The 12,765-nt window shown below is 42.0% G+C and overlaps 1 protein-coding gene across 1 annotated transcript; it reads left to right on the top strand.

The window, feature by feature from the left end:
• Window positions 1–8,007: 8,007 nt before the first annotated feature.
• On the top strand, window positions 8,008–11,626 carry frrs1l (ferric-chelate reductase 1-like). Its single transcript, XM_010735991.3, has 5 exons — window positions 8,008–8,612; window positions 8,980–9,064; window positions 9,332–9,470; window positions 10,743–10,989; window positions 11,072–11,626. Exons 1-5 carry the CDS (start codon window positions 8,408–8,410, stop codon window positions 11,242–11,244), a joined length of 849 nt encoding a protein of 282 aa, XP_010734293.3. The 5' UTR covers window positions 8,008–8,407; the 3' UTR covers window positions 11,245–11,626.
• Window positions 11,627–12,765: the final 1,139 nt, after the last annotated feature.

A 12,765-nucleotide genomic window follows, 5' to 3' on the forward strand; every position in this document is an offset into this window, starting at 1 on the left:
ATTACATGCAACCAAGTCAGAAAAAAACGTTCATGTCAGCCTCATAGCTATAATTCCAAGATGTGAGATATGAGAAAATACAGCAAAGCAACAAAATGTCCCACGTTGTGAAAAGAACTACATAAGTGGCTAACTGATGACAAAACGACAGTCACAGGCAGTTTCACCATCAAATTTTAATCCTAATATAATCAATTCAGCCAGTTCAAAAGGAGCTTTATTCATCTTGTATCCAGTTTCATTTGCTTAAAAGATGTTTCAAACACACAACACAGCAAAAGTGGCTAATTTATTTTTCATTTATTAAATGACGATAAGGCTGAAACAGAGGTAAACATCTTGGTAATATGCATGAAGACCACATCGGAATAAGGGTTTTTTTTCCTCTTTCCATTCTGCTAACATTGCATGCATGGAGCACATGGCTTCTTCCTATGTAGTTCATTTGGTAGCATGTGACATTAAAGGAAACATTACAATACAAGAATAGTGACCAGATGAGATGAGAAGCCCGCATAGAAAATACATTTTGAACTAAACTTTTTTTTTTCTTCTACATTTTTCATTGTGAAAAAGTTAACTCCTACTTCAGCTTCTGTGTCAACTTAAAATGACTTTTGGTGGGAGAGATAAGAAACAAAACAAAGTCACTCACTCGCAAATTGACTGACAGACAGGCTGGCTGAACGAATTAAATGAAACAAAATGGCAATTCAGTCTGATTATTAGTTAAAGCTAATTGCCTCCTGGCTCCGGCTCCATCTTTGACGCACAGACATGACAGTGTTCTCAAAAAGAAAGTGAATAAGCCTCTTCCCCAAAATGTTGCACATTCCCTTTAAGAAGTTTTACATGCTGAATAGTCTTTTTTTTTTTTAGAGGTGGGATGATATTGTAAATTTTCTTGTTTGTATTTATCTGCTTTTAAATTCAAATTCCCAGATAAGCAGACGTCTAAACATACACACAGATATCCTGGCTCCCTGGTTGCTCTTCCTGGAGCAGCAGCAGCAGCAGGAGGAGGAGGAGGAGGAGAGGGGGGAGAAAGGGGAAGAGAAAGGAAGAGACAACAGGAGAACAGACCTCCCATTGAACTTGGCTCCCTTCCAGCACTCATTCACCCAGTAATCAGCTGCGAGTCAGTCAGTCATACTGGCTCTAAACAAACACATTAACATTTGAGCGCACATTACACGAGCACATGCACAAACACATGCTGTCATCACATTAAACACACACACACACACACAACCAGACACAGGTTAACACCGTGGGTGTTTGTTCTGCAGCCTTACCTGGTGCATTTTTCTGATTTTCACGCTTTTCGCCCTCAGAAGGAGTGTTTGCTTCTTTTCAGGTGTTGCCCTGAGGGGTGCGTTTGGTTTAGTTCCGGTGGGGGCTGACTCAGGGCGACCACAGAAAGGGGTCTTTAATGACGAGGGTGGAGTGTTTGCTTTGAAAACAGTGAATTTCTTAAGGGGTGTGTGTGTGTGTGTTTGCAGGCTGACGCACAGAGAGAGCCTGACTTGGTGCACCCTGATCAAGGGAAACCGTCTCCCACCTATGGCCCAGGAGGAACTTTCACTGGCCTGCAGGTACGACTCGACGGTGCTGAGCAGGAGAAGCGGAGCAGACCTCCACACAGCTGGGGAGGATAACCTCCGGTGATTACACTCACAGGGGTGAATGTCAATCATGCAGTCTGGCTGAATGTGTGTGTGTGTCTGCATGTGTGAGACAATGCCCCTCGATTGTTGATGCAAGTACGCTTTATGTACAACCATGCAATCTTAATGTGTGTGTGTGTGCCCAGTGCCCAGTGATGGCCTGTTAGATTGAGCTGTCAGTCGGCAGGCAGCAGATGAAGATTAATGGACCATGCAAACAATAAGAGGCTGGCAATGATCATAAATATGCTAATGGACATTATCAATACACACTCACTGACATGCATACAAGCGTGTATGAGTGTATGTGTGTGTGTGTGTGTGTGTGTGTGTGTGTACAGTATTCATGCAGCGAAGATTTGGGATAGGAGGTGATTCAGGTCACTTAGTTAAAATCGCTCCTCCTCCCCTCGGGATTCACACCAAAAATCCATGCACACACACACACACACACACACACACACACACACACACACACACACACACACACACACACACACACACACACACACACACACACACATTTTTTATACCAGCAGTGTGTTGGCTGACTGATGGACGGGAGAGACTAGCGTCCCATGTGTTATGTTTGGGTTCTGGGCTACAAGAGGGAGGGGAGGAGGGCTCATTGAGTAGATGACATGATTGGTGTCGCATTAAAATGTGTTTATTTAGCGTGTGTGTGTGTGTGTGTGTGTTTGTGTGTGTGAGAAGGGCAGTGGATAGCGATGATGTCTGTGCCAAGCCTCTGATTAAGACTACAGGTTCAGCTAATGGCACAATGAGAGGCTGATTAAGAGAGGAAGAGATGGCGAAAAAAGAGAGTGGAGGGAGATAAAAGGGGTAGATAGACAGATCTATTCACTAAACTGATGATGGGCCTCTTTGTTGTCTCATCCCATTCTGTGGCTCTCTGGGGTCCTTCCTGTCTCTGCAGCATACACTCATTTTTTAAATGAAAAACCTCTTTCTTTATCTCTCTCTGCCTTCCCCCTCTTTCCTATTTTTCTCCCTCACCACCCATCTGGGTCACACAGCCCATAAGAGAAATACAGAGGCCCCTGAAGTGAAACCTGGTCATCCACTTCATCACCTGGAAACACACTTCTTAACCTCCTTTTACCTACTTTTCACCTCCGTTCATCGCTTTCTCCTGTTGCCTCCCCCCCCCTGCTTTACTAGGGTCTGCAAAGTCCACTGGGAAATGTCGGGGGCTCACGGGGCTCTTCGACCTTCCTTGTCCTTTAAACACACACTCCAGTCACAGACGCACACACTTTCCGTCCGACCCTGATGGAGAGTGTAATTTGTGTGTGGCAGGATGGCGATGGATGGAGCATGTAATGTAGACATAGGGAAGTGGTTATGATTGGGGCTAATGAGCTCACAGGGGACGCTGGGATAGAGAAGGCTGGCCAATGGCAGGCTTGGCTCAGATACACCTCTCTGGAGGGTCCTGCTGAGCTGAGACCCTCGCGGACCCGTGGGAATTTGTTTGTGTATGAGTGCGTATGTGTCTGGGTAGTTCCTGTTTGAAAACCCAACAGTCCCTGTGGTCATTACACACTCTTTCTGCTGAGCTGGTTATTATTGTGCTCCGCAGACAGAGGTAGTTAAGCATTTAGATGTCAAATCACATCGGTCATTAAGTCAAGGTCACCGCTAATTGGTAAGACACAGAGGGACTTGCTTGTTTTTTGGAGTACAATTGAGCATAATACACTGCTCTTGGAAGCCAGAGCAGAGCAAACTCATCGAAACTCAGTGATGATTTCTAGCGCTGCACCAGTGTGTGTGAACAGGTGTGTGTGTGACAGTGTGTCTTTCTGTGTGTGTCTCATTACCATGCATCGTGTGTCAGTGTTGTCCAGGAGGCTGAGCCTCCGCACTGTGCTCCAGGGGAGAGTTATAGATTACTGGCTGGAGCAGGCAGGGGCCAGGGGGAGCCGCTGGAGCCCAGACCTGAGAACTGTAGGCTGGGCACGGCTCTCAGCTCATCAGCCCGTCTCTCGAGGCTGCGGAGCTTAACCTGGAGCAAGGCTCTGATTAACCAGACTAATGACGGTGCAGCCCTCAGCTCCCACTGCCCAACACCATAATCACTGCTTAAGGCCCTGGCCAGTCGGCGTGTCTATAAGGAGAGAGAGCACTGTCACAGCTTAATGGATAAGTCTACTGACAACAAGCATTTTAAGTCATCTGTCAATACAAGCTTCAAGAGTCACTCACTCTGGCAAGATACCAGTGTATGTATGAGAGGCTGGAATGGCATCAAGCACATTCAGAGCTCAAATAATTTGTCTGCTCGTCAGCTGGAGGCGTTCATGCGGCCAAATGTGTGCCAATGCGTTTGTATGCATGTGTGTGTCGCAACAGTTGGAGGTGTTTAATGAGTGCTGATCGATGTCTCATCGGTGCCTCCTTATCTCTAAAGCAAACATTTCATCAGCACAATGGAACCTTTCATCCTTCGGTACACACAGAGACCCCAACAGACAAACTGCACAAACCAAGTGATGTATGCAAATAAGACAAAGACAGGCATGTTCTTGTTCATGTGTAATATCCAGACAACAGACAGTAAAGACGCATGTGAAAGTGGGAGGCGTTGGGGTGGAGGTGCATTTGCTCTACCTACAAACGAACATGCCAATAGTGTTTATAGTCCTCTGTGAGTAAAGGGATTTCTGACAACTCCTAAATGAAGCCCTGGGGGTGGTAAGGCCTGCAGCTAGATCACCTGCTTTATGACTGTTTGTGTGTGTGAGAGAGTTAGAGACAGAGGTAATAGCTTGCCGTTATAGGAGGGGTTGAGTCGATAACTGATCTAGCCCCTGTCCGATAGAGAATGAGGCGGGAGGTGTCATCATTGAGTTTAGACCTCTGCAATATTACTACGCATACAGTATTAACCATGAGCCACCAAATAGTAATAGAACAAAAGGAATGAGATATTTGTGGGAGATATAGAGGCAACAAAACCGACCTGTCTATAGCAGGAGACTTTAATTTCGAAAGATATAGAAAGATGTAAACAGTGCTTTTGTTGGTGACAAACACATTTGGTGCACTGGTGATAATTTTACTGCAGCGGGACGGAGGGTTAGGGTTAGGTAGGACAGTCCCATTTCTTATGAAAAATATTTTTTTATGAAAAATAAATAAATACCTGGTGATCTTTGAAAAAACCCAGAGGGTGGTTTGATAATTTGTTCATAATTCTGAAGGTATTTCCAGACGATCTGGATGAAAACATATTACTGCATAGTACTGCACAATAAAAAAGATTTTAAACCAGTTTCCCAAGTTGTGTATGTGAGTCAGCTGGAAGTGACATATCACTGTACTTGTTCTGTATGACGCAAAAATATAAACACATTTTGCCTTAAAATAAAGTCTTTGAGGATTCTGGAAATACTCAACAATGGTTTGTGAAAGAGGAATAATATGGGGTTATATTTGGGATTGTCTCAGAAATAAACAGTGCTCATGTTTGTCCTGATGAAGGAACATGTCACTCATAAACATGTGATTTATGCATTTGTAATTTTTGGAAAACAAGCTCTGTGTTCACAGAGAAATATGCCGAACCAGACTTTGGCAACTCAAACAATCCTGTAAATAAGAACAATTCATTGTTAGTTTTGGTCCTAATAGGATTTGTTGACAATAAGAAAAATATAAAATATTACAAGCTTTATCCTTATGGTGACAGAGGATGTAGAAGAAATAGCAGCAGAGTAGATATGAGTATGCAGGACGTATGTTCATTTCGCCAGTCATCACGAGTCTACAGGGGCTGTTATTGACTGACAGCCCTGACTAAGCCATCCACATCACCGCTGATCCCCCCCTAACATCCAGGGCTTACCTTGTGTGTCCTGTCTGGACCTACAATAGCCAGCACCGACCATGCATTTCTCTATTAGCGTGTTTATGTGTGTGTATGTGTTTATCTCTCTGCCTTTACAAGTGCCGGTTGATGGCTAAGCAGAAGACAGATCCAGGCATGCACTCAGCAGCTGTGTTTCTGAATGGATCCAGCAGCCATTGTTCTCCTGTCACTAACTCGTCTATCAGGCCCAGGAGACACACCGCTGACATTTACCAGCCACCCCCCACCTCCCCTGCTTGCCTGCCTGCCTGCCTCACCCACTCCTCATCTCTTCTCTCCCAGCATCCCCTTCCTCTCTTCTGTTTCATTCTCTCTCTTTCTCTCCTACTGCTTCCATCAAGTCCCTTGCTCTTTCTCTCTTTCTGTCATTCCATCTCTCTCTATGGCATGATGTGTGAGGACAGATGTGTGTGTGTGTGTGTGTGTGTGTGTGTGTGTGTGAGAGAGAGAGAGAGAGAGAGAGAGAGAGAGAGAGAGAGAGAGAGAGAAAGAGTGTTTGTGTTAATGAGTGGTCCTTTAAGGCTATTACGATAAGATTGGTACGCCCAGAGTCCCTCATTACCCAGCAAGCAATGCCCCCTACACAGAATGGTAATTGGGATGGAGAGAGAGGGAGAGAGAGAGAGAGAGAGGGTCGGGGTAGAAGTGGAAATAATAGGAGGATAAACGAGGGATAATTGGGCGGATTGAGAACAAGAGGAGCGATTGATCAGGTTGATTTGTGTCTGCAGAGACAGACGGTGTGAAGAGATGAGGGGTTAAAGGTCACGCACTCTAGTATGTGCACACACGTATGTTCACAAGCATGACACAAAAAGCACATGTGTTTTACATGCATGAGTGGATTCCCGTCAGACCTACTAACAGTCCAGCAGGTATGCACACATGTGCTGGAACAAGTGATCACATGCTATGTGTTTATATCGTTAAGGGTGTTATTATTGTATTATTTCTTGCTGGGATGTGCCTCTGAAAGTGTGTGATTATGGATGTCAGTCAGCCTTTAATTTCTCTGACAGTCATGACTGTGTAACAACAGCATCACCTACAGGATACGGATATGAACAGCAAAGTCTCTCAGCCTTATTCGTGCCTTCCTCACCTGCTAAAAACTATGTTTTTTATCCAACTACAGAACAAAGGTAAAGAATTAAAGTAACGTTGTTATATCATATATTTAATCAATGAAAGTAATTTTAATACATTTGAAGTCCAAACCTGCTTATAAAGGTGTGGTGTGTGATAATATAAGTGTCACAGTGTCATCATTATGATTTATAAGATCCTGATTCAAGTTTAGATTTCTTTGAGATGTTCTGTTAAGCACTGAGGAAATTAGACAATGATGATGGCTGGAGAGAGATCCAGTGTAAAAATTAGGATTTCACTGTCGTCCCTATGTGTCTTTATCAGTTAGGATTTCTGTCACAGTCACAGTAGTCATCTATTAAATGACTACAGATACTACAGATTTCTTACATTCAAAACTGACCACAATTTATCAGCTTTTGTGTAATTAAACACACTTAAGTGACTCAAGTCCATACAAATATATAGGTAAAACTTTTCATTTGTCCTTCACTGGTCTGGAGACATATATCTAACCCGCAGCAGTCCATGATATTACATAATGCACTGCTTATGTTGGAAAGCTGTGATGTTTTCTGGTATAAAACAGAGGAAAGTAAGAGTATGTAAGTTCAAACCGTGGCTTTATATCACCATCAAGTGGCAGGACTGTGTACAACAACTGAAAAAGACACAGCAGGGAGTAACATTCAAAACTGTGAAACAATGCACATTCATCCATTCATGACTGGCTACAAATTGTGTATGAATTTGAAAATTAACTCAGAGAGTGTATACAAGACTGAACAATCATACATACATTTTTAAAATATACTTATTAGACACATATCAGACATCTTTTTTTTTTCATTCAATAAAACGTTGTAGAAAATTAGGATAAAATAAGGAAAACAACCAAACACGGTTGGTATTTTATGGGATCATTTCAGCATTTTAGACCACATTACATACATTGTAATGCAAATTACAGTAAATGTGAATTTAGCTACATTAAGGCAAAAATAAATACATGATTTCTCCAGCAGAGTTTTATTCTTGGCAGTGTGGAGAGGGCTTATAAATAGCAATTAAACCTTCATGTGTGGAGATATAATCTACAGAAAATGTACATAATGGCATAATGACAGTAACAGTATTTCAACTGTAATCAATGAATGTATTTCTTTAAGCCCATTCATACTCTTGTTTTGCTCACCTGTGCACCTGCTTTTTGAGCATAGCACTAGGAGACACGGTCCATACTACAAACCTCTGAAAGACTGAGTGTGAACTGCCCTGGAAATGATCTCTGATTGTGGGGCATTATGCCCAATTGATTGATCCTGATAACTGCACGTAGCGGCTCCTCATTGGATGTTGGACTGTGGTTGACTGGAGAGGAAGAGGAGAGGGAGGCCGGGCGAAACCATTCAGCCAATACTCCGACTTAAATATATATAAAAAATAATTAGCTTTAATGGTTTAATGATTCAAATTTCAAAGAGGATTATGGGCGTGTATCTGAATTAGATGGTGCGGTTACAAATCCGGGTAATTTTGGGTTGGATTAGCCTCTAACCACGCGGTCATCGGCGCTGAATCCCCCCGCATCCCTGAGAGTAAACAGCCAAACAGGCAGCCAGGATGCGGAGATGATTTCTGGTGACGCTGCGATGGATACCAGCGAAAATACCCAAATTAAAACAATAATGAGGATCCGATTTGATTACAGGTTGGCTTAGTCGCTTTTTATCGCCTTTTCAAACATCGTTTGGACATGGTTTTCCTGCGGAGGCTTGTGCAGCTGATGCTGCTGTTGATCCAGAGCGGATGGTCGGGGGTCGCGCCGAGCCCCACCGATGAGGGAGCACTCAGGGCCGGCCACGGGGAGCACGGAGAGCCGGGGCACCAGGAGCCTCACAAAGACTCCTACAGCACCTTCGCCTCTGAGTTCCTGGAGTCCAGATATCTGTCCGATGACGGTAAGGAAGGACCGTGCATTGTGCTAGAGATGTCAAGTTGGTGGATTTTGTTTACATGTAGTGTGCAATAAACACACTTCTAACATAAAGGCTTATGAGCATAAAAAGAAACTGGACATGAGCTGTTTATTTTGTCTTACATCCAACCTGTGTCCACTGTGCAAGGCCTTTCAGCACCCAGGCCAGCTCCCTGTGGTATCTGCCCACCCCCTCTCTTCCTCACACACACACACACACACACACACACACACACACACAGTAGTGCAGATGGCCTCCTCCTAGTTGGTCCTTTGACTGTCTGGAAAATAAGCATCAGTTGTGTTTTTGTGTGGTGGAACCAACAGATTGCTGATTTTGCATTTTGCAGGTTACCCCTTCCCCACGGCCCCACCAGTGGATCCCTTCGCCAAGATCAAAGTCAGTGACTGTGGAGTAACCAAAGGCTGCATAAGGTTAGAGACGAATTTGTCATTTTCCAGCTCTCTCTGAAAACAGAGCTCCAGTGCAGCTGTATTCCCCCAGGCTGCCTTTATCCTAGATGCTGTGGACTGACTTCAGAAAGCTGGAGCTAAACATAGAGCTACCATTCTCCACCGTCTAGTGCCCTAGTTTGGCCTTTACATTATTATGATATTCTGAACCTCACCTTCACAACTGAGATCTGTGTAGTGCATCTAAAGCGAGTGTGTGAGTGCTTATACGTATATGTCTGTGCACAGATATGGGAAGCCAGGGTGTGATGCAGAGACGTGTGACTACTTTCTGAGTTATCGTCGCATCGGGACAGATGTGGAGTATGAGATGAGCGCAGACACAGACGGCTGGGTGGCTGTAGGTTTCTCCTCTGACAAGAAAATGGTGAGCAGCTGCACAACCTATCTAACTGCTGAAACATTATCAAATTCATGCATTTAGTTTGGGACAGCACAACATATTATTATGTTATTTTATACTTTTCAGACCAAATTACTGCAAATGTAGGGTCCAATCTATAATCCAACAGATGGATATGTTAAGACTGATGCATCTTTTTGAGCTTGCAGTCAATTGACTATGAACATTGTAATGCCTTTATTCCAAATGCAATTTTCTCTTGTTTACACCATCTTCTTTTTAACTGTTTGGCATGAATATAAAATATTTCATACATAGTATTGTGAGACATTTTATGACAAATACAGAATGTTCGCATTATATTTTAATACAGTGGCTGTCCCAGGGTAAATACGATGACTTACAAGATGACAATAAGATAATAATTTGAAGCACAGATAATTTCTGTTAAACAAAATTAGGTTGACTTTTTTCATTGCTCCTATTTTTACACATTTTTCTAACGGATTAATGGATACTTCTGAGAGTCTTTGAACTCTTTGGCAACTAACAATCCTTCAAATGTCTTTTGGTTGAACTAGTCACAGTTCACATTAATACTAAAGCCATATCCTGCAATGGTCGTCAGAAAACATTTCTTAATTTTTGGGTTGTAATTAATACAAAACATATTTAATTTAATTTAATTTATTTGCCAATATATGACTTCTTGAAGATAATTTGAGCCAATCAGCATTTACAAACATTATAAGGTTTGTCAGGAAGGCTGCACACAATATTAATATTTATCCGATATTCTCTCATATAATGAAATAATCATATTCAGAGAGTTTTTATATTGTTTGTCCATTTGCAATTAATAATTAAAAGAACTTATGACATCTCTCATCTCTTTAAGATTAACTTTTACATATCAGCCAGCTGAAGTTTGACATCCAGCTAACAGCTCACTCCATTTACTGAAGAGATTTTCAGTTCATATGGTGAAATATCAGACTTTAAAAGGGATTTGCCAGTTGTGATTTTCTATATTGCTTAATCCGACAGGAAAAAAATTGAAAAGTCACATGTAATGCTGATATACATTATGACCCATTTAATTAAAATAGTTAAATATGTCTCTAGTTTCTTGCAGCTCGTTATTGTGTGACAGCTCTCTGTGGGCCTACTTGCATGAACAGTAATAGTCTGGTGTCTGTCCCACTTACTATATTTATAGTTGTATCAGAACTTTCCTTAGGAGATGAATCACTTTGGAATAAAGTTCTTCATGCTTGTTTCTTTATACCTCCACAGGGAGGAGATGATGTCATGGGCTGTGTCCATGATGATAACGGACGCGTGCGGATACATCACTTCTACAACGTCGGCCAGTGGGCCAAGGAAATAAAGAGGAACCCGGCTAGAGATGAAGAGGGTATTTTTGAGAACAACCGGGTGACCTGCCGTTTCAAACGGCCATTATATGTCCCCAGAGAGGAATCGCTTGTGGACTTACATCTGTCATGGTATTACCTGTTTGCATGGGGGCCTGCAATACAAGGTGATTGATCAAGCTTTAGCAAGGTAGCTGTCTTGCTTTTGGTCTTTCATGGCATCTTACATCGTCTTATCTTTTTCAACAGGTTCCATCACGAGGCATGACATCGACAGTCCGCCAGTCAGCGACCACATGATCAGCATCTATAAGTATGAGGACATCTTCATGCCTTCTACAGCCTACCAGACCTTCAACTCTCCGCTGTGCTTACTGCTCATAGTAGCCCTCACCTTCTACTTACTAATGGGAACGCCATAATGAAGCACAGCTGAGTACATAGTGGAAAAAACAGGGAAGAGAAGATGAAGCAGCAATAAAACGTAGTTGCCATTTTTTGTCTGATGCCACATTCAAGTGTGCACTTTGCACAAAAAGACACTGTATTAGATATATTAAACACAATAGAGAGTATATATTCATTACTCTGAACTCATACAGAGCATCTTGACAAAGTATTAAATCTATATTATAGAGGTACCATGTACTGGTGTCAGTACAAAACAAGAGGTCTGATAAAAGAGTAGCGTTATAGTATAAATAGGCCACTTATTTTCAGTGTTTATGATAGCTTCCAAGTATTTAACAAATATGAGGACTACACATGCCAGTAAATAAATCTCACAAGTCTTCGAAAATCCTGCATGCACTGGGAAATCTAGGAAAGATTTCAAAAACCCGCTGTTCACTGGTGAGGAGAAGACAGTGCCTCATGTTGAACTTGGCAAAAACACAAAGGTTTTCTGAGGACAAACGAAGCAGCTAAGCTGTTTGTGCACACTCTTTCCGTCCCTTTACCCCTTTCATTATGTTCTTATGGATATCATCGTTTGCAAAAACAAAAGAAAAAAAGGCGGTTTGTACTATCACAAAATATAATTTCAGGGACTGCCTACAGTCATCACTTTTTCTCATGTTTATGTTTGGTGCTCATCTAATTTTTTCATCAATTAATTTTAAAGTATTCTTTCCCCCTTTTTTCAGCCACAGTGGCTGTTGGGTCTGTTTATCGGTACTGTGACACTGTGACTGTGTCCAACAGACAGAGAGCGACTGCTACACGAGTTACTATTGCCAATAGCAAGCAATAACACACGGAACAAGGGCAAACTGTCAAGGGAAGAACAGTTTGCTTTGCCATGGACTCATTTCCCCCCCATGCTGTTATTGTAGCCTTTTAATCTGTATTAAAAATGGATGCATATGTTAAAACGCCTCCCACTCAAACAATCTGTCATGGTTGTATTTGTTATCATTAACCTTCTAAGAAACAACAATACAATACACACAAGAACATACAGACCTTGTTGTGCATGAACAGACAGCACACTCACACAGTATAGAGGGGTTAATTTTTATTCAAAAAATAATTCTATTAAATTAGCATTATTTGTTTTGTCAGTATTTTCAGCATGTGCAGGTTTTTAGCAATGTGTTACTTTGAGTAACTTTACATTCTGGTGGAAATTGTAGTGTCTTCCGGGGTAACATAAATTCCCCAACTTACATTTGAAAAACTATAGAAAAAAAACATAATAACGTAGAAAGTCTGAATTTGGCCTCACCTCCAACAGAAACATTCCTTTGTGTAGCTGGAAGAAAAAGTAACAGTTGGCATATATTGTAAGTTACATAACATGAACATTGTATATTATATTTAACCATCAAGGATCCATTAGTATGCATCCATAAACCACATGTAGGACTCTTGACCTCAGTAAATTAGCTGTTGCCATCGGCACTACTGTCCTCCACTGTATCATTATTATTTATATAAAATGA

Source organism: Larimichthys crocea, chromosome XIII (assembly GCF_000972845.2).
Source record: "Larimichthys crocea isolate SSNF chromosome XIII, L_crocea_2.0, whole genome shotgun sequence".
NCBI lineage: Eukaryota > Metazoa > Chordata > Actinopteri > Sciaenidae > Larimichthys > Larimichthys crocea.